Raw genomic sequence first — 24214 nt, forward strand, 5'->3', positions numbered from 1 at the left:
CTTTTTAAGAATATTCTCAAACTTATATAAGTGAAATTAAAGAGATGATGATAACAATAAAAACAGCTTTTTACTGCTGTATTTTTATCTTTTGATGTCCCAAAACAGTGCAATGCCTATACAGTCTGGCGGAGAATGTAAGTTGGTGAATAACAAATAATGATTATGCCAAAATTCTAATGATTGGCATCTATGACTCAGAGCTGCCTGTGTAAATTTGCAATTTATTAAATTTTCTGTAGAAATTACACTTGATTCATCACTTTATTTCTCATCTTAAATCACAATATTTGATACCTTTTTGTGACATACAGTAGTTAATGCTCTATTTATTGTGTGGTTTGTTGAGATAATGACTGCAATCGAAAGCTTGGATACTGTTAGCACAAGTCCAATGCACTGTCAAGGTAACTTTAATTTTTTCTTTCGAAAATAAACTTGGTTCTTTTATGTGATGTTACAGTGAGCAATGCTTCAATGACTCAGCCTGATGTTTTCAAAGGTAATCCATGCCAACCAAAGCTTTAATGTTTCCAACATAATTATGATACTCTCTCTGGGTAAATTTTAACTTAGACACCAAGATGTATTCAGAGGTGTCAGGCATTAGCAGAAATACTGAATCTAAACTTTCACATAACATTTTGTTTTCGATCTTGAACCTGAATGAATATAGAGACTAAATATCAACATGGGTCACATAAGAAACTCCGACACCATGAGAGTCAAGCTATCAGCCACATACAGATACTAAGCATTGTTCTAATGTAAATTAATCAAATCTCAAATAACAAAGGACCATTGGAGCACTATTTGATATAAAGATAATTTATACGCTATAAAATGCACAAGATGACTATCTTAATTTATGGCATGATGACCATCCACACTGAATGGTGAACATCTAGACTGAGAGTTCCAAAATAAGTCATGATTACCATTATGAATGACAGTTCCAATAACAACCATGGTGACCATCTGGGCTAAATGTTCCACAGCAGACATGGTGAACATTCAGTTTGATGGTTCCGACACCATCTGGACTGACAGTTTTAATATCAAACATGGTGAACATTCAGTTTGATGGTTCCAACACCGTCTGGACTGACAGTTTTAATATCAGACATGGTGATGATCTGGACCAACAGTCATGGTGATCATTTTAACTGATGGTTCTTGGCTGACCATCCTGACTGACAGTTTCAACATCATTTGATAAAAATTGAAAGAATTCATGCCAGGATGCTTTGTGTCAAACATTTTTTTGGTATTATGTTGTGTCATTTTGAGAAGATGTCAAGTACAGATTTAAAAGTTTATCTCTCTTTAGTAATGGTTGTCATACTTGATGCTAGATTGGAATCGTGTGAACAATTTTGAAAGATCATCTATGCTGGGACACTTTCTATCAAAGGTGACCAATTATTATATGCTCATTTTTTCCCCGTTAACTTTACATTGTCAGAATCGTGCAGTATTACCCGATACTGAACCTGTGTGGCAATACACATATAGCATTCATGTGCATAAAGGAACTACTTTCTATTGTAAACAAACAATGGATAAAGACGCCAGCACTTTTGATCTGCAAACAAATCATTTATGCTTGCGTAAGAGGCGCTTTACGTTGTGGTTGTTTAAATTTGTTTCTGAATGAACTAAAACAGAATTTTCGTGGGCTGCCACATACCAGCTGCTTTGGCACATTCCACGCTGATACAATGTTTCAGATTTAGGCTAGCTACAGTATACAACAGATGCAAGAAAAGGTCCTTACAAATAACATACAAGTGACAAGTCATATACTGTCTTCTTTAGCTGGTGAAAAGAATGGTAAGAAAGATAAACTTACAGTTTTACATCCAGAATTTCCTCAAAATGTACTTTCTTAGTTCTGCAAATCTGAATTACATGAGCCATGTTATAGGTTCTCAATCTTGATTACACATTTCGAAATTGTACTGTAATTTCGATTTTAAGTGCAATTACATCCTCCTTGTTGCACTCAAAATGAAATAAGCATTAAATTCCATAGCGTCTTTTTGATGATTGCAATTGAAAGACTTCATATTTTTCCCACAGTATGATTTCAAACAGTCAATGACAGAAACAGGAACACATTCACAGATGTCCCTAGCTTCTTCAATCCCATTTATTTCATGTGGAATTGTCACATAAAAATCCAGTCCATAATCATGAAATTTCGTTGAATCAAAAGAAATACCAAAATATATTCATTTCAGATCAAATGTTAAAGTTGTTGCAATGCACATTCATTCACAATAGGACTCCAAATTTCAATTTTAACAATTTTCTTTCGAAAGTTATTTCGAGCACGCGACTAAGTTCAAATTTATCTGGGTTGAGTTATGTGCACAGTAATAATGTTGTTGTTGTGTAATGATGAATATGCACTTGTGTATTTAGTTTGGAAAATGACACACATTCATTTATGTTGTTCTTGTAGTGTATTTTGTTTATATAATTAAGCCTTAGGTAGAGTAAGAAAATGAGCATATAATGAAAAGGTTACTGCATTTATGTGGGGAAAATATGAACTCGTTTTGTGAGATGGATATACTGCATATTCCATCCAAAAAGCTCGTTCATATTTTCCCATACAAATGCAGTAACCTATAATTCCAGTTGAGTAGTTTTGGAAGTCATCTAAAGGTTTGTCTGTCTTCATTAATGGCAACCAAATTTATGGTGGATCAGCATAATTAGACTAAATATGAAATCCTTCATGCCAGGATACTTATTGACAATTTCGACAAATTGAAAATACAAACTGTTATTGGATGGCACATAACAGATAAATGATATTACCATGGCAACCAACTTGGCCTTAAGACCTGGCCAGACAAATGACCATATCATAACAAGACTTGGCCTTAAGCCTGGCCAGACAAATGACTATACCATAACAACAGACTTGGCCTTAAGGCATGGCCAGACAAAAGACTATACCATAACAACTCACTTGGCGTTAAGGCCTGGTCAGACAAATGACCATACCATAATAACACACTTGACCTTGAGCCTGGCAAAAAATGACCATACCATGAAAACACACTTGGCCTCAAGACCTGGCCAGACAAATGACCATAGTATGGCAATTAACTTGGCCTTAAGGCCCGGGAAACTCAAACATACATCTCATTTTGTGTTTCAAAAGTGAGTTAAAATTTTCTAAACAGACCAGTGAATTGGACTCTAAAACAAGTTCACTTCCAGTTGCTGACTGTTTCTTTAGAAGCTGATTCTCTGACAGGGTGTATTTGGCATGGCCTGTGAGCTGGTCAATAGGTCCCTTCTCCATCCGAATCTGGATAGCCTTCAACATCATGTACAACGAGGAGCCATGTTTCTGTAGATGTGAAGCAATGCAATGAAATATCTTAGAATATAACAATGATAACTAATATGCTCTTTTTTATATTTAACACATGGAAAAAATATTTAACACGTGGAAAATTATTTAACACATGGTAAAATATTTAAAGTTGCAAAGATAAGAGAGACTTAGTCAAAGCTTTTCAATGAAGACAATAAATTAAAAATTTAGACATTTCCAAGATTTATGCAGATAAGTTTTATATAATTCTCATTATGTGCACAGTACCACTGTCCCCAACTATAACATACCTCATTATAATGTGACTACAGATATAATGTGATACTAATATGCACCCCATGAAAAATCACACCAATGTGTATAACAAATTAGGCTAAAAGAAATCACAGTGAAACGTAGTCTTTTATCTCCATTGCCATTTCAAAACACCATTATTAACAAATTTTGATAGTGAACACTATATCACAGCTGGGAATGCACACTATATCACAGTTGGGTATTTTTTACTTTCTTAGTGAAACATGCAATGTAAGTTGCAGCAACCTAATTTTAGTTAATGGCTTTAGTACTCATCATGATGCAAGTACATATTAAGAAGTTATATGGCATTTATAAGTAATTATGCCTGGAAAATTACCTAAATGCAAACCTACCCAGTGTTCACACAATGGATGGAAGTATGGCTGGATGTGCAGAAAGACATCATCAATCAACAACCCAGAATTGCTTTGCAATCTGGTAAAAATCTAATCCATTTAAAATTAGACCAAAAATAAGTTTCCTCAGTGTTTTAATATTAAATCTGTCCGAAAAAAATTTAGAATTTCTTTTCTTTTAAATCAAATAACTAACTCTTAAGTGAATAATAGAGTAGTATCTGATAATAAAAAAAACAGGTTTAAAGAGACACATGACATCTAACCTTGAGATATGGGTACAGGCATAATGAAATCAGATTCATCAGAAGCTTTTCTGTTACACTTTCACATCTGAAAGGATATATGCAAAACTATAGTGCAATCAAGTGTCTCAAAATAGGTTGTTTAAAATCAAACATAACTTGAGCCATAAAGAATAATAATGATAATGCTGCTACTAATAATAATAACAAAAACACCCTATCAACAACAACAGTGATAATAATAATAATAATAATAATAACTGAAAGAAGGTAACTCAATTAGTAAACACAGGCATTCCACAGAATAGTTTGTTCTGCTGGCTCATAGTGCCATAATCCAAATAGCCTTGCAGAGATGGAAGAGGAAAAAAGTATGAATTTATGCATGCACAAAATTCAATGACACATCAGCAAAATACTAGACATAAGGTTGCGGAATAAGTTTAAGTATCAAAAAAAAAAGTTATACAAAACAAAGATAAAAAGAAAAAAGGTAAACAATTCCTGAAATGCAAAGTTTTCAGTAAAGCCACATGCCACTAAAATGTCCAAGGCCTCAGCTGGAACATCATCACAGGATAGTAAAAGGATTGTTTCTAACTCAATTCAATAAAACCCATGCTCAATTTGGTTCCACAAAACTGCTTCTCTCTTGATGATTTAATGAAAGCTTTTCCATTCACACACCACAAAACCTTTTCTGTCTTGATGAGAAATGAAAACTCGTACATTCACACATCACAAAACTGCTTCAATCTGATGATTAATCAAAGCTCTTCCATGCACACACCACAAAACCTTTTCTGTCTTGATGAGAAATGAAAACTCGTACATTCACACACCACAAAACTGCTTCTCTATTGATGATGAATGAAAGATTCTCCATTCACACACCACAAAACTGCTTCTCTATTGATGATGAATGAAAGATTCTCCATTCACACACCACAAAACTGCTTCTCTATTGATGATGAATGAAAGATTCTCCATTCACACACCACAAAACTGCTTCTCTATTGATGATGAATGAAAGCTCTTCCATTCACACACCACAAAACTGCTTCTCTGTTGATGATGAATTTAAGCTCTTTTATTCGCACATAACAAAACTACTTGTCTCTTGATGATGGATGAAACCACTTCCATTCACACATCAAAAAACTAATTTTTTCCTAATGATGAATGAAAACTCTTCCATTCACAGACCAAAACTGGCTTGAAAGTTCAGATAAGCAAAAGGATAACTGAGCATATTATCTGACACAAATTAACAAAAATTAATATAAAAAGTCAAGCAAAGCGTAATCACTGAATAAACAAATGTGAAAAGTCTAACAGAGTGTAAAATATAAAATTAGAGTGTAAAATATAAAAGGTCAAACAGAGTGTAAAATATAAAAATTCAAACAGAGTGTAAAATATAAAAAGTCAAACAGAGTGTAATCACAGAATAAACAAATGTAAGTTGTAAGTTGAACACAGCATGATTACTGAATAATCATCAAAATGTAATGGGATCAAATGACTTTGCAAATAAATAGGAAAAGAGGAGCAGAAAAACTCCAGTGAATTTCTTGTTACTGTTAGAAGAAAATAATGTAAGTATTAATAAAAGTCCCATGCATTTTTAAAACTTTTACTTCATGGAGAGAAGGAAGGATCATGAATATGGAAATCTGAATAAAAGCTTTATAAATACTAACCTTCTAAAAAGTGCCTTGTGGGATTTCTTGTTAATGGACTCTTGCACTAAGTCTGGTAGTAAAATTTCAAGAATTCTGCAAATTAAATAACCATTTCTCAGGAGGTGTGATAATATAGAACTGGAAATCAATTACAGTTAACATTTTCTCACTATCTAACAAATGGTTTTATAATGTAATCAAGTCAAAACTTCATACCAAAGTTATCAGAAAAATTAGTCTACATATGCTAAGGCTTGTGTACATATCTTAATGTTTGTGTACACATCCTAAGGTTTGCATACATATGCTAAGGTTTGTTTATATATCCTAAGGTTTGTGTACACATCCTAAGGTTTGTATATATGCTAAGGCTTGCATACATATGCTAAGGTTTGTGTATATATCTTAATGTTTATGTATACATCATATGGTTTGTGTACATATGCTAAGGCTTGTGTATATATCCTAATGTTTGTGTATACATCATATGGTTTGTGTACATATGCTAAGGCTTGTGTATATATCCTAATGTTTGTGTACATATCACAAGTTTTGTGTACATATGCTAATGTTTGTGTACACATCCTAATATGAGTATACATATGCTAAGGTTTGTATATATAGCCTGATGTTTGTGTACACTCAGCCGCTCTCAAATGCCATAGATCATCATCCAGTGTCTCACCAATTGTACGCTGATGACACCCAAATATACAAATCTAGCCACCCAACTGAAGTTGATGCTATATCAAAGGTGTAGAGAGGTGCATATCTGGTGTGAAATCATGGATGACATGCAACAAGCTGCAGATGAATGATGATAAAACTGAGGCCATTATGATTACAACACAACAACTTTCTCATTCACATCTTTTATCTCAGACAATAAATATCTGCAACACCAACATTAAATTCACACAATCAGTACAAAACCTAGGTGTTACTCTGGACAGTATTCTCACATTGCACCAACATGTCATGAACATATGCAAGGCGGCATATCTTGAGCTGAGATGTATCAGCTCCATTTGCAAACAAATATCTTTCAGATGATGCCACTAAAACACTTGTGTGTTCATTAGTACTTTCAAGACTGTATTACTGTAACTCAATTCTGTCTGGTTCATCTCAATATCTACTCCAAAAACTTCAAAAAGTTCAAAACACAGTTGCTCGGATCATAGAGCACACCTCCCCACTGCTCTGTACCCTATACTGGCTATCCATTCGATCCAGAATCAAACACAAAATCTGTTTTTTGTGCTACATTTCACTGATGGACTCTAGTCCAACTTACTTATCTGACCTCACCCAAGTGTACACACCAGCAAGATAATTACGTTCCTCTTCTGACAATCGTATGCTCATTATTCCCACTTGAAAACGAAGTCATATGGACAGTGTTCTTTTGCATACCAGGGCCCAGCAACGTGGAATGAATTGCCCACTGAACTTAGACACAAAGATACAGTGATCCCATTCAAGAGTGCTCTCAAAACTCACTTATTTCGACTGCAAGAACAAACTTAAAGACCTAAATATATTTTCTAATTTCATGGTGTTTGTGTTTGTAATCAGATCATTATATATGTTTTTTATCTTATAGGTGTTGTCTAATGTTGTAAAGTGCTTAGAGCTTCTAAAGATTAGGCGCTATACAAAGTCCTGATTATTATTATTATTATTATTATTACTCATCACAAGGTTCATGTACATATTCTAATGTTTGTGTGCACATCCTAAGGTTTGTGTATACATCGTAAGGTTTGTGAATTACTGTCAATCATTATGTATATGCATCTTCTATCATGAAAAGCATAGAAACAAATTTTATTCAAGCTTTAATCAATCAAAAAAACATATAAATATTTATTTTAATACCTATCTCACTGGATATCGTATGATGAAATGACTTTAAGAACCTACAAACAAATCTCCTATAGGTCATTTTTGATAAATCTGCAGTGTTAATCCAAACATTTTTGTAAGACAGTATAATCCAAACTTTAGGAATAGAAGAATATATTATTTTATCTCAAGTAACAAATGCATAAGAATTTATTCATTACTGTAAATATAATAATTAAAATACCTCACTTATGTTCTAGTTATTGAGCTCTACGGGTGGGGGGTAGCTATCTGAAATGCATGCTGTTTCTTTATAATCAACATATTTTCTATCGACACTTAAGATGGACTCAATCTACTGTTTACTACTGCCCTATTGACACGTAAGATGGACTCAATCTACTGTTCACTATTGCTCTATTGACACGTAAGATGTACTCAATCTACTGTTTACTATTGCCCTATTGACACGTAAGATGGACTCAATCTACTGTTTACTACTGCCCTATTGACACGTAAGATGGACTCAATCTACTGTTTACTACTGCCCTACTGACATGCAAGATGGACTCAATCTACTGTTTAATATTGCCCATTATCTACCATGAGCTAGCTATACAGGGATTAATCTGGACTGGGCAAAATAACACTGCTAATTTGATCTGGTTTACATGGACTTTGTTACATAAAAAGGCAATCAATAAGGTACTTAAATACAAACTCATAAAAGTATTCCATCTTCCCAAGAAGCACAACACTCAGCACTGAAGAAAAATTGGCCCTGAAATAAAACAAACATTAAAGCTGTGAAATGACTGATAGGTTATCAACCCTGACAGAATGCAAGACAAAGAGTCCTTTGAAAGGACTGATGCTCTGACAGAATACAAAACAAAGAGTCCTTTGAAAGGCTGACAGAATGCAAAACAAAGAGTCCTTTGAAAGGACTGATGCTCTACTAGTAAAAAATAAAATTTCCAGGAAACCAAGGTAAGATCTTTCTTTTTTAAACTGCTTATTGTTGAAACCATCAGGTATTCTTCAGCAATAACAATATTTTCAAGACAGCCACCATGGTGAGCATACTGCAACTGCAGTTTTAAATTATGACCAACAATGTGTCTTAAGAAATCTATTGGTGAAAACCCCAAGCTGAAAAACTGAAATTTTTTAAAATCCCTGATAACATCATATTCTTGTTAGGCATATCTTGAGCTGAGATGCATCAGCTTCCTTTGCAAATATCTTTCAGATGATGCCACTAAAACACTTGTGTGTTCATTAGTACTGTACTATTGTAACTCAATTCTGTCTGGTTCATCTCAATATCTACTCCAAAAACTTCAAAAAGTTCAAAACACAGTTTTAAAATCTTAATGGATTTTCAGGAATTACATTTTATGTTTGTTAAACAAATTTATACATGAAATAAACAATAAATCCAATACAATTAAATGATACTATATGTAATGCCATTTTACCTTTCCCTCTGAGAAAACTTTTTCTGTGGCTGTCTCTCCATGGTCTGAATTAGGGATTTGAGGAAGAATTTGTTGTATAACAAATCTTCCAAAATATCTGTTCCCTTTTTAAGTCTAATCCTCATATCATGAGAAACCTGAAATAATCAGCAATTTATTATTACTGGAAGCATCTGGAATCATTTTTAACTTTAAGAATAAGAAAGAATCACTGTCAGTAATAAATTATAAACAAGGGTCTGTTGAAGAAAAGATCTTCTACTGGTTGAAAACAATTTTGAGGGAATCCAACACAAGGAAATTGCAACATTTCAACTGCTGAATGCTGAAACCATATGATATACTTGAGAGATAACAAACTGGCCACTGCGGTGACCATACTGAATATACACAGCACCATTCTAATTTAGAACCAACCAAACATCATTTAAAGTCTTTTCATAAAGAACCCCATGTCAATATGACCATTCAATCCGGAGGAGCAATAGTAAAAGGATTTTGAAAATGGCCATCGAGACAGATATACTGGGTGTATATACGACTAAGACAATTTTCATTTAGGGCCAACCACACATTCTGTTCCCATCACAACCTCCATCATAAGAAGTATTCTGGTTAAAACTCCATGTCAATATGTCTTTCTTTGCAGGAGAAGTCTTGCTATCAAGATTTAAAAGATGGCTGCCTTGTTGGCCATATTTGATGTAAGACCAACACCATTTTTATTTAGGACCAACTAGACATCACAAAAAGTTTTTCAGTAAAAAAAAACACCATCTTTAAACAACCATCCATTCAGTAGCAATAACATGATTTTCAAGATGGTGATGTGGTGGACATATTGGACGTCTGAGTCACGCCATTACAATTTCGGACCAACTAGACCTAGGATAAATGAGTGTGAAAAGTTTTGTTGCAAGCCTCCAAACAGTTTAGGAGAAATATTGATAACAAACTTGTGACAATGGAGGGATGGGTGACACAATGAACACTTCTGCTCTATGAACAGCTGAGCTAGAAATAAATAATTTCTTGAAAAACAAAGGAAAAGGAACAAAATATCCAATCTAGGTTTGTCAGATGAAGCAAAATAATTGATACCTCAGTGCATTTTATATTACATTGATGGGAGAGAGAAATAGAGAGAATGAGAGGTAGTGTGTGTGTGTGTGTAAAACAAAACTTAACCACTTCAGTAATTTCTTCTAGGATTAGTACGTATGTTTATAATAAGAAGTCTCCAAATTTTCCTACTTTAATTCCACTAAAGAATATTTCATGTGAACAGGTGGTTTTATATCTATGTATTTATTTACAATGTAGTTTTGGAGATAATCCAAACGTTGCAATTCTGAAATAATTTCATTACTGTTATTATTATTATTATTATTGTTATTATTATTACTTGGTAGTTGCAAAAGAGAAGTTTGTAAAAGCAGTAGCATCCATATTGTATGTCTTGGGTTTAATGGTACATTAGACAAATACTCACTGTATATTGCCTATCAGAAGGATATTACGAAAATGCAAAATGAAAGAACTGAAGAAAAAAAACTTAGGAAGATACACTCTTCCATATCAATGTAAACATGTAGACTAGGACAAAGGTAACGATGTTCAAACTATGTCAGAGGTTACAACAGTAAAATAAAAGACAACGTTGAAAAATAACATCTTTAAAATATAGGGTCATGACTCAAAAGAATGCATTGCATTGACAGATAACATTGGCAGAGTAGGCACTGTGGCCAAGGTTCACCCTACAGATTGCATTGACAGATAACATTGGCAGAGTAGGTACTGTGGCTGAGGTTCATGCTTCAGATTGCATTGACAGATAACATTGGCAGAATAGGCACTGTGGCTGAGGTTTACCCTTCAAATTGCATTGACAGATAACATGGCAGAATAGGCACTGTGGCTGAGGTTCACCATTCAAATTGCATCAACAGATAACATTGGCAGAGTAGGCACTGTTGCTCAGGTTAACCTTTCAGGAGCTTTACATGAGTCAGGTATATATGTATCATGTAAGATAAGCACAATTCCACCTCATTGCTGTAATTAGTTCTATCAGGGATGATAATTTCCAATGATGGGTTCGATATTCTGAAGCCTGTCTGTTTAGTTTTCATTCCATGTATTCTGCCCAGTATGAAAAACATGCTGCTTTATGGAATATTTTGAGGTCGGCAGATGGAATCTTCTACTCAGCAACGGCTGACTGCAGAGCAACTTTGGCTGTTTTCTGTACACTTCTATGACCTCAATTAAAAATGTAAAAAATGCAGAATCATCATAGTTTAACTCGCTAAGTTTTGCATAACAAGTCTCCAACTTTATTGCATGCTGGAAAGTCCTACACTATCAGTTGAAAGCAGTTGATTTATCAGTCATTATTCCAGTGACTGCGGGCTGTTTTTCCAAGTTCTGGAGATGTCATCCTCTAAAATAGTGGAAATTATCTGAATGAATCACATATCTGCTGTAACGTCTTGGTACAACTCTTGAGTAATCACTGCTCCATTCTACTGAATTAACTCATCCAGGAAGTGAAACTTGATGATGGGAAGACTTTCCTTCACAATGAAAAAAGCATTCAGAAATAATGTCAAATCTTTATCTGCACTGTATTACACTATCAAATATCAGCAGAATAATGCTATGTTTTGCTGCAGTTCTGAGTCAAAATAGAATAAAAGTTCATGATATCCCACATGGTCAAAAGGAACTGTCTTCTGAAAATCTGCAGCACTAGGAATGTCAAATTTGTTCTTGTGCTTGTGTTTCTGACATACCAATTAACTTGTCTTTCTGACACACCCTTTAACTTTTCTTGCTGACATACCCATTAACTTGTCTTTCTGACACACCAGTAACTTCTGTTTCTGACATACCCATTAACTTGTCTTTCTGACACACCCAGTAACTTGTCTTTCTGACACACCCAGTAACTCATCTTTCTGACACACCCATTAACTTTTCTTTCTGACATACCCATTAACTTTTTTTTCTGACATGCCCATTTACTTTTCTTTCTGACACACCCAGTAACTTGTGTTTGTGACATACCCATTAACTTTTCTTTCTGACACACCCAGTAACTTGTCTTTCTGACACACACAGGAATTTTTGTTTCTTAAATAAACAGTAACCCAGTAACTTGCAAAACAATGTATCCAAAGTTTTATAAGATCATAGCCATGATAATTAGTCAAACAATACTGTAATGAAACTTGCTGACTTATTCTGATTAAAATTTGTATTCCAAAATCCAATATGATCATATTAATTGAATGTCTAATAAGTCATGATTTAACGTATTTGATTGGTTGTCATAACTAGTGAACATCAAATTAACAAAACTCCAATGGTGCTTTGATTAATCATTCTTGTTCTCTTTTGTTCTTTGCATCAATACTTATCTTCAAAGCAAAGCCATGACAGTAATTACTGTGATAAAAATAATGACATTCCGTTATAGAAGTGTCAGTGTATTCTCTAATCCACTTGACAGTACCCATAGCAAGAGAGTACAGTGTATTCTATAATCTACATGACAGAATGCATAACAACTGAGTATAGGAGTGTTAGTATATGCTGTAATCCACTTGATAGTATCCATAGCAAGAGAGTATAGGCTTGGCAGTGTATTCTGTAATCCACATGACAGAATGCATAACAATTGAGTATAGGAGTGTCAGTATATTCTGTAATCCACTTGACAGTATCCATAGCAAGAGTGTATAGGCTTGGCATTGTTTTCTGTAATCCACATAACAGAATGCATAAAAACTGAGTAATAAGGAGTGTCAGTGTATTCTGTAATCCACATGATGGAATGCATAGCAGTAATGTATAAGAGTGGCAGTGTATTCTATAATCCACTTGACAGAATGCACAGCAGTACAGTACAGGATCAACAGTGTATTTTGTAATCCATACGCTTGGTGAAAGCATGATGCCATTAAAGGAGGGCTTTAACTGACTGATGCTCAAAGCAGATGAGTTTATATAAAGACTGGCCATCCTGTTCTAGTTTCATCAGACTACGACTTAAATTAACTTCATTTTACAGATATTAAGTTAAATGTAAGAAAAAGAAAAAGATATGTTTGCAATCTCAGAAGTTCAAGCATTGTGCAACCAAATATCATTAATGTCAGATAGGTATGGCATATTGTATTTCTGTAACACTAATACATTTAGACAAACTAATATGCACACACACACAGACACACACACACACACAAACACACACACACACACACATATATATATATATATATATATATATATATATATATATATATATATATATATATATACTTGAGGGTCCCGCATAACTGTGTGAGTCGCCATGTCTGCTGTGGGGAAGAGCAGTTTGAAGCTGTAGTACTGGTAGTCACGATATGGAAATCCCCTCTCTATTAGAGAACTGGTCATCTCCTTAATACTGGTCTGCAGATCTGCAAACTCTGAATAATACATAATAGTAAAGTATATAAGTGATGTGGCTTAAGTCTTGTACTTCTAGCTTTCTCTCCATCTGAAATAAAATTAGTTACCTGTAAGTGCACATGCATTAGTTTTGTTCCTTCAGGTTGCAGAGATCAAAGATCATCCTGTGTAATAATCAAAGTGGCTCATTGGTCAGCATGCCAGATTTGCAACCAAATGGGTTCAAATTCAAATCCTATCACACTATAAGCCCAGCATGCCTATCACAATGAGCCACCATGCAAAGTCTTTACACACATTGTCTCAACACTATATAATCATGTAATACCAAACAAATCAAACCAAGCAGCTTGAATGTTTGCTTGGCGTATTGGTGGGATGGGATTGTAAAGGTAGTGATATAATGGGTACTGGATAACTCCACATTTAATTGTGCATTATTATACAGTGATGGAACTAACTTGTCTAAATCGTCATAACACTTGCCAATTTTGTGGCAGACCACCTCAGTAGAATGCACAAACACATACCATTCATGCTTAAGCTTATCAAACAGATTCATAATAATCCTAAGCACCAGATTTCATTCCAATCTGTTAACAAGCAAGGCATTTTGAACTGTAAAAGTCAACCCTTGATAGATGACAGACAAAGGGCAATGCACAAAGCACAACAAACCTTAGGCCATACAACCAGTTCAAATGAGCTAATTGTAAATGTATCAATCCAGAAATGAACTGTTAGATGTGAATATCAGTGAGAATCCTTTGGAAAGTCAAGTGTCTAAATGCCTTGTTCATTTCATTTTCACTGAGTATTATTTTTATGCTTTTACACAAAATTAATTTTCATTAGTGTTTAAGGTCATGGATATAAGCAATTAGGCCCTTAGAGCAAAGATATTTACATTATTGGCAAGTTATGGTTTGAAGCAACCATGAAACACATACTAACTGATGCACCACGAGTGACAGTAATGTAAGACCATGCAGCTAAAACATGAGATCCAGGTGAGTTTGAGTTTGCTTGCCTAACTGATATTTGCCTATGAGGCAAATGCAAGAGCAGCTAGTAAATCTGGTTCAAAAGGATGCATCCGATCTGAAAATTTAAAACTTCATTTACTGGTTTTGAGAATAAAAAAAAAATTGCCATCGTCTTCTCTTAAGACACACTTAACACTGAAAGACCTTCAAGCCAAGATGCTCTGTGTCAAATTTTGTCATTCTCTGTTGAGCAGTATTTGGAGAATTCATTTATGGAGATTTCAGTTTTAAGTACAGAAAGCCATGTTGGATGGCAATTGAAATCTTTTTCATAAAAAAAAAGCTTTGGTCAAATTTTGTCAAAACTAATAAGCTGCTTTTGAGAATAAATCATTAAAAAATGTTATTATATCTTTAAGTGTGAGTTACTGAAACCTCTTGGCAAAATAATTTTCGTATTTGGTTCATTCATTCATTTTCACATGTGAAAAATATATCCTTATATTTTCATGTGTGATAATATAAGATTTCACATCATGGCTTGCAACACATGACTGTGTGCCTACAGAAGTTGTAGCAACAAAAATGAGCACTTTGTGAGCTAAAACAAATAAATAGAAAACGCATTATATTTCAGATATGAAAGGTAATTTGTTTTAAAGATATCTAAATTGATGCTGTTCACAGCTATATGGGGTTTTATTTCCTTACTTCCATGACAACAACGATAAACTCGCTGTGATTCATTGTTAAATCAGACTTACTTTGTTGTCAGATATAATCTAAAAGTTTACAAAATTTCAAAAATGTAACTTATTGTTGCATATTATGTCTTTCCAATCCTAACACTATCTTGAGTCACTGTTATGTTTTATACATCAGCCTAGGAAACTGAAGTGAATTTACAAAATGAGGAAGGGGTATTTCAATCGTTTAAGCTTTGATTCTGCAGCAAATCTGGTAAATAAGAAAAACAAAACTTTCTTTTCATCATACGTACCAGATATATTTCACCTTGTGGTGTGAAAAGCTATATATTTTAACTTTTGCCTTAACATATATTTTTTGTACCACATGATGAAAAAAGAAAATATCCTCTATATTTGATGTGAAGCCAATGCTAGCATGACATCACCAACCTACCTTATATAACTTACAGTTGGCTTGTTAACTAAGCTGGGTTATGTAATACTGTAAGATTATAACCTACATAAACTATTTATTTAACCTGTTGATTTTAAACTAATTTAACTTATTTTACTAAAATCGTATAAACGTTCATTATACAGCTATAGTTATAAATAATATGCACACTGTATTTGCAGTATGTCTTCAGGTACTATTTGTTTATGGACACCATACACCAATCATACATATATCAATCAAATATCAACCATTCATAAATAGTCATCAATCATATATATATATATATATATATATATATATATATATATATATATATATATCATACATATAGACACCAATTATACGAATATCAATAAATATATATATACCAATTATACATACATATATCAAATCATACATGCATACTTATGTAAATCAATTATACATACATATATCAATCATACATACATATTTATTAATAAAACATACATATATTAATCATACATACATGTACCAATCATACATACATATACCAATCAAACAATCATATATTAATCATACATACATATATCAATCATACATGCATAAATCAATTATACATACATATATCAATCATACATACATATATCAACCATATATATGTAAGTCAATTATACATACAGATATCAATCATACATACATAATTGAATCATACATACAGAAATCAATCATATATATATATATATATATATATATATATATATATATCAATCATACATAAAGAACTACAGGTTCTGTGTTTTTTGTTGTTGTGCATACATAAATCGGAGTGCTAGGCTAATCAATGCTCTTCCTATAATTCCATGCTATAGTTTCATTCCAATTATGAAGATTATTTCATAACTAACCATGTTACAGATTCAGTATTTTATAAAATGAAAAGATTCTGTGGTGGGCTTTTTTGGACATTTACAGTACATATTTTTTTGAATATCTCCTGATATGATCTTTCTTGGAGGTCATGCATAGAAACAGGGCTCCAATTAAGGATGCTCTCTGCCAATACTGGTCAATCTCTGCTGGGTGGCCATATTAAATAGTAGATCAGCATCAATGGAAGGCTTTCATGCATTCTATCTATCAAAGTTGGCTAAATTCCATCAAACAATTTTTGAGATGGTGGCAGGACAATAAACCCCTGGTCATTTACCTCCCCCTATATCACTTACCCCCTGGATAACTACCCCCATGACATGGTCATTCCCCTGCACATACACTGAATAAAAAAGAAAAACCAGAAGTAAGAATGAGGCATGATATTAATGACAAGAAGATGCCTTCATGTGAGAAAGGTGTTTAATCAAACAAAGTCATATGTTCCAATACAATATGGGGCCCCGAGTGGCCGAGTGGTCTAAAGCACTCTCCATTATGGATCACTGCCATCTCACCTCTTTCTGTGTGGGTTCGAGTCTCGGATTCAGCCAATGTGGGTATGTGAGAAAGCTTGCCAGTAGCTTCTCATGGGTCGGTGGTTCTTTCCGGGGTTTTCCGGGTTTTTCCTCCACCATTAATACTGGCCGCCATGTATAGCCTATCGTGTGCTGAACAATGGCGTTAAACCCTACAACAACAACAACCAATACAATATATTACCTGTAAAGAACAGGCTTTATGACCTTAAGTGGCATGCTTCCTTGTGACTTGGATAAGTTCCAAAATTCTTTAATTGTTCAGGCATTGTGTCATTAATCCACCTATTCAGTGTATAACAGATGTTTCTATACAATATATTACCTGTAAATAACAAGTTTTATAACCTTAATTCAGTGGCAAACTTTTTTATAACTTGCATAAGTTCCATAACTCTATAATTAACCAGGTACTGTATCTTAATTTGTCTACTGTGTGTATAACATATGCTTCTATACAACATATTAGGCATGATGAGGCCATCTGATAACAAGGATATGCCAAGCAGTTAATAATTTTTTGACTTATCTGTCATCAGCAGCTGTCAGAAAATGTTATATTGCATGCTAAACTGAATTTGATCCACATCTTGTGCATCTGCAGATGTATTTCAAATATGACCGATTTTTAGATGATTAAGTATAACAACAATTTTGAAGCGAAAAACAAATGTATCATAACTACCAGAAGTATTAATGCAATAAAACTAATACATAATTGTTGTCACTTACATTAAATTCCAGTTATCCCTAGTGTACACTCCTAACTGTGACTCACTTTGTACTTTTCAAGTTCGTTTGTCCTAAACATAAAATACAATTCTTTTTCCTTGTGATACAAAATTGTTCTGTTTCAGGAATTACAAAATAATGCAATATTCTAATAATGTGGTATAAACTATCACGGGGGTAGATGTCCAAAAGGTAATTGACATGGGTGGGGTTAATTGATGGGGGGGGGGGGGTAATAGACCAGGAGGTCAATGACTGGGGGGTAATTGTCCTAGAACCTTTTCAGATGCCATCAGTGAAAGGAATTTCAAATGCCAGAATGCTTTCGGTGAAACTAACTTAAGGAGTTTTTATGATGATGTTGTTTAAAGGTTTTTCATACATTTTTTTATATAGAAATTGCAGCTACATTGGCTGAAGAATTAGCATCACTTGTAAAAACCTTGAAGGCTTATACTCTTTTCTGACAGATATGGCAGTGGATTTGAAATTATTGCCATTTTTCAAATTAAATTTTTTAAATTTCTGTATTAACATTTTGACATTCAAGCCAACATGCACTCTGTCCAATTTGGTCAAATTCCACTGAGTGTTTTTGGAAAAGATGTATGTAGCAGGCTTGTCTATTTTAGGTAAAGGCAGCCATACTGGATGGCTAATCAACATCATACTTGAAAGGACTTAATACTAGGTTTGGTTTCTTTTAAATTTGGTCAAATTCTGTTTATTGTTGCTTAAGAAGAAAATGACAAATAAGAAGCTATTTGATGTTGTTAAATTTTTTACTGTAAATAAGAGCCACAATTCTGGATGGCATGTCATCTGCAGTTGTATAAACTAGAAAGGCTGTCATGCTGAATGCTTTCAGGATGAAATTGGTTTTGTGATGTAGGAAAAGAATTTGAAATTAGTAAATGTTGCCGGATGGATGTTAGAAAATGCACAATGGATACAAGCCATCAATACCACATGCTTACCTAGCCTCAAGAGCTAAAATGAAACTGGTGAAGAGCACCATCAGATTATATAGTTTAATATGACACATCAGGTACTAGATGGCTCAGAAAATGTGTCAAAAAATGATACTAGAAAAGCTCTTGAAGCTGAGATATGGACGTGCTGGTTCCATGCATGATCTAGTTGTAGCCAAGATATGCATGAGCTAGTTGTAGCCAAGATATACAGGAGCTTATCCTAGCCAAGATATGCATGAGTTCATCCTAGCCAAGATATGCATGAGCTGGTTGTAGCCAAGATATGAATGAGCTGATCCTAGCTAAATACATATCAGCTAGTCCTAGTCAAGATATGCATCAGCTGGTCCTAGCCAGATATACACGAGTTGGTCCTAGCCAAGATATCATGAGCTAGTCCTAGCCAAGATATGCATGAGCTGGTCCAAGCTAAATAGACATGAGCTGGTTGTAGCCATGACATGCATGAGCTGATCCTAGCTAGATATACACAAGTTGGTCCAAGCCAAGATATCCATGAACTGGTCTTAGCCAAGATATTGATGGGAGCTGGTCCTAGCCAAGATATCCATGAGCTGCGCCTAGCCAAGATACGCATGAGCTGGTTGTAGCCAAGATATGCATGAGGTGGTCCTAGGTAGATATACACGAGGTAGTCATAGAAAAGATATCATATGCTAGTCCTAGCCAAGTTATGCATGAGCTAGTCCTAGCTAAATATACATGAGATGGTCCTAGCCAACATATGCATGAGTTGGTTGTAGCCAAGATATGCATGAGCTGGTTCTAGCTAAATATGCATCAGTCGGTCCTAGCCAAGATATCCAGGAGCTAGTCATAGCCAAAATATGCATGAGTTGGTCTTAGCCAAAATATCCAGGAGCTGATCCTAGCCAAGATATGCATGAACTGGTCCTAGCCAAGATATGCATGAGCTGGTCCTAGCTAAATAGACATGAGCTGGTTGTAGCCATGACATGCATGAGCTGATCCTAGCTAGATATACACAAGTTGGTCCAAGCCAAGATATCCATGAGCTGGTCCTAGCCAAGATATTGATGACAGCTGGTCCTAGCCAAGATATCCATGAGCTGGTCCTAACCAAGATATGCATGAGCTGTTCCTAGCCAAGATATGCATGAGCTGGTCCTAGCCAATATATGCATGAGCTGGTTGCAGCCAAGATATGCATTAGCTGGTTCTAGCTAAGATATACGTGAGATGGTCCTAGCCAAAATATGCAGGAGTCGGTCCTAGCCAAGATATCTATGAGCTGGTCCTAGCCAAGATTCGCACGAGCTGGTCCTAGCCAAGATATGCATGAGATGGTCCTAGCCATGATATGCATGAACTGGTCCTTTCCAAGATATGCATGAACTGGTCCTAGCCAAGATATGAATGAGCTGGTTGTAGCAAAGATATGCATGAGCCGGTTGTAGCCAAGATATGCAAGAGCTGGTTTTAGCCAAGATATGCCTGAATGGTCCTAGGTAGATATACATGAGTTTGTCCTAGCCAACATATTATGAGCTAGTAATAGCCTAGATATGCATGACCGGGTCCTGGCCAATATATGCATAAGCTATTCCTAGCCTAGTTATGCATGATATGGTCCTAGCTAGATATACATGAGTTGGTCCTAGCCAAGATATGCAAGAGTTGGTCCAAGCCAAGATATGCATGAGCTGGTTGTAGTCAAGATATGCATGAGCTAATCATAACTAAGATATGCATGAGCTAGTCCTAGCTAAATATACATGAGCTGGTCTAGTCAAGATACGCATGAGCTGATCCTAGGCAAAATATGCATGAGGTGGTTGTACCAAGATATGCAAGACCTGGTCCCCAGCTAAATACGCATGAGTTGGTCCTAGCCAAGATATCCTTAAGATGGTCCTAGCCAAGATATGTATGACCTGGTCCTAGCCAAGATATGCATGAGATGGTCCTAACCAAGATATGCATAAGCTGGTTGTAGCCAAGATATGCATGAGCTCACTGTAGCCAAGATATGCATGATGGTCCTAGCCAAAAATATGCATGAGCTGGTCCTAGCCAAGATATGCATGAGCTGGTTGTAGCCAAGTTATGCATGATGGTCCTAGCCAAAAATATGCATGAGCTGGTCCTAGCCAAGATATGCATGAGCTGGTTGTAGCCAAGTTATGCATGAGCTGGTCCTAGCCAAGATATGTATGTGCTTGTCCTAGCAAAGATATGCATCAGATGGTCTGAGCCAAAATATGCATGAGTCGGTCCTAGCCAAGATATTCATGAGCTAGTCCAAGCCAAGATATGCATGAGATTGTCCTAGCCAAAATATGCAAGAGATGGTTATAGTCAAGATAATCATGAGCTGGTCCTAGCCAAGATATACATGAGCTGATCCTAGCTAGATATGCATGAGTTGGTCCTAGACAAGATATGCAAGAGCTGGTCTTATCCAAGATATGCCTGAGCTGGTCCTAGGTAGATATACACAAGTTGGTCCTAGCCAAGATATGAATGAGATGGTCCTAGTCAAGATATCCATGGGTTGGTCCTAGCCAAGATATACAAAAACTTGTCCTAGCCATGGTATGCATGAGCTAGTCCTAGCCAAAATATGTATGAATTGGCCCTAGCCAAGATATGCTTGAGTTGATCCTAGCCAAGATATCCATGAGTTGGTTCTAGCCAAGATATCCACAAGTTGGTCCTAGCCAAGTTATTCAAAAAGTTGTCCTAGCCAAGGTATGCATGAGCTGGTCCTAACCAAGGTATGCATGAGTTGGTCCTAGACAAGATATACAAGAGCTGGTCCTAGCCAAGATATGCATGAGCTGGTTGTAACCAAGATATGCATGAGCTGGTCTTCACTAGATATACATGAGATGGTCAGATCTCAGATGTGCATGATGAACTGATCCTAAAGCTATAAGAGACAATCTAACAGGTAACAAGACAATATACTTCTGATTTTAAAAACGTCATTTGTATACATGTATGTATAACAATAAGTCTTCTACTGAATGACATCTAGTAAATGATGTCATTAGGTTGCATTGAATTTACAATAATCCATTTTAGTATTTACGAATACATATATCCAACTGGATGTTGAGTTTTAATTGTCTTTCAGACGGGTAAAAGCAGCAGAGGTCAATCAATGTCTTGATTACATACCTTCTCGACTGACATTCCTAATTTCCATTTCCCAGTCTTCAATTTGTTTTTCCAATTCCGCTGCCTTCCTGCTGAGTTGTCGAGATTTTCGTAAACAAAAAACTGCAACCAATACTAACACTAGAAGCAGAACTCCTCCAATACTGGCAATCACACCAATGATAGTTTTTGACATTGTTTCATTTTCAACTTCATACTTCAAATAGCCAACAGTTTGCTTGAAATTGCCAATCTTCACCTGCAAAAAAAAGACATTCAAGATATTCCATTCAACACTGTTATTTTTGAGGGGTAGGAGGGATGTTGGCACCCACACTTCATGTCTAAATTATACGAATATAGCCAATAAAAACTTGAACCAAAACAATTGGAAATGTCAAGAAAGATAAAGATGTTTAATAGATATTCTAATTTTGACTTTGTTAGTCATATCCTGAATGAAACTTCAAATAAAAACAATTTGATATAGAAACATGGTGTTAAATGAAAGTAATGAGTGATGGTGTACATACAGAAACATCTGGAAACTGTTGGTCTGATCCGGGCTGCTGAGCTGGAGGACTGCATGATATGTTATTCTCTGTAACTTCCACCAATGTACAGTTTCCATAGCCAATGGTGATAATGATATCTCCTCTCTCCCACAGCAAGTTATTGCCCTGTTGAAAGTAGAAAAACTGCAAATAAATCATAATGTTTAGTGCAAACAATTAATTGCCCTTCACATGAAATCTGTATCCTCATTTGTGATAAATATTGCTTCCCTGATGGCCCCTGTTAACTAGATAGTCACTCTTTGGGTCTCAACAAGCTCATAGTTTACTGTCTTTATAAATAGTGGAAGTTGTGTATAATGATCATAAAGTAACAAAATTATTTGGCTTGGTATCTGTTGGCTGGAATAATTTGTATCATTATAATTGTTACATGGCTGCAAGAAGAAAAAAATCATGAATATTCAGTGTCTGGTTAATAAAAGTTCCATGATATAAAAGCAGAAACACGATAAATTTGTTGGATTCCAATTTTGTGGTTTCCATGGGTGAGCTAGACTACAAATTTAAAAGTCAGAACAAAATATCTGCTTCTTTATTTTTTTGGAATAACATGGTTTCCTATAGTGCTGAGAATGTGAAATGTACATTAGGATAACATGGTTTTCTATAGTCCTGAGAATGTGAAATGTACATTAGGATAACATGGTTTCCCATAGCGCTGAGAGTGTGAAATGTACATTAGGATAACATGGTTTCCTATAGCACTGAGAATTTGAAATGTACATTATTATGACATGGTTTCCTATAGCGCTGAGAATGTGAAAAGTACATTAGGATAACATGGTTTCCTATAGTGCTGAGAATGTGAAATGTATATTTGGATAAGTACATGAACAACAAGGAAAAATGGAACTAATTTTTTTATGATTACAATTTAATCTGAATGCAAAAAAAGTTCATGAGCATGAAAACTAGTGTAAGGTTGTAAAGACTATACCTGATGTATAGCAATATTTTGCAAATTTATTCAATGTCCGTGTCCTTCTTAATTTTCCAAAGCACATATTATTCCCATATTCCCATTTATATATATACATTTTTGAACATAACAACAAACTGTTAAATAATCAATCAGCAGAATAGTCCTGCTTTTTCAAAGCCCATTTCAGTCAGGTCTTTCCAATGAGCTGTTTTGTCATGTCAAAAGATAAGCCACTTAGTGTGAATTGGCTTAATGGAAGATGATTTCTGGTCTCAATGCACATCTTCACTGCTGTCTGCATCTTTGCAGTTTAGGTTTAGCATATTTTGTAACAATTTCTTCAGCACCAGCCATCGCAATGTATGCATTAATAACACCAGCATTCATCAGAGCTTTACAGGTCCAACTCTGGACCAAAACCCTGGCTTCGTAATGGGACAATTTTGGCAGGATTGTTTCACACAAAATAGGTTTACAATCAATGGCATTGTTTGGCACATAACCCATAATTGTTGAGAACTTTATTCTTTGATAGTGAACCTAATTACTTAAGATTACAACAATGGTA

The 24214-nt window shown here is 35.0% G+C and overlaps 1 protein-coding gene across 1 annotated transcript in view; it reads right to left on the reverse strand.

Annotated features, from left to right (window-relative positions):
* The window catches only part of LOC149788890 (plexin-A4-like), a 96582-nt gene that overhangs the window by 54990 nt on the left and 17378 nt on the right, over positions 1-24214 (reverse strand). Inside the window, exons 3-10 of the mRNA XM_089973563.1 lie at positions 22680-22826; positions 22168-22405; positions 13603-13751; positions 9274-9410; positions 8514-8573; positions 5963-6037; positions 4281-4347; positions 3203-3370 (exon numbers count right to left, since the gene is read on the reverse strand). Coding sequence (XP_089829689.1) covers positions 3203-3370; positions 4281-4347; positions 5963-6037; positions 8514-8573; positions 9274-9410; positions 13603-13751; positions 22168-22405; positions 22680-22826 — 1041 coding nt within the window. The remainder of the gene's footprint in view (positions 1-3202; positions 3371-4280; positions 4348-5962; positions 6038-8513; positions 8574-9273; positions 9411-13602; positions 13752-22167; positions 22406-22679; positions 22827-24214) is intronic.

The sequence above is a fragment of the Sinohyriopsis cumingii genome, chromosome 11 (genome assembly GCF_028554795.1).
Source record: "Sinohyriopsis cumingii isolate HCF-2022 chromosome 11, ASM2855479v2, whole genome shotgun sequence".
Lineage (NCBI taxonomy): Eukaryota > Metazoa > Mollusca > Bivalvia > Unionida > Unionidae > Sinohyriopsis > Sinohyriopsis cumingii.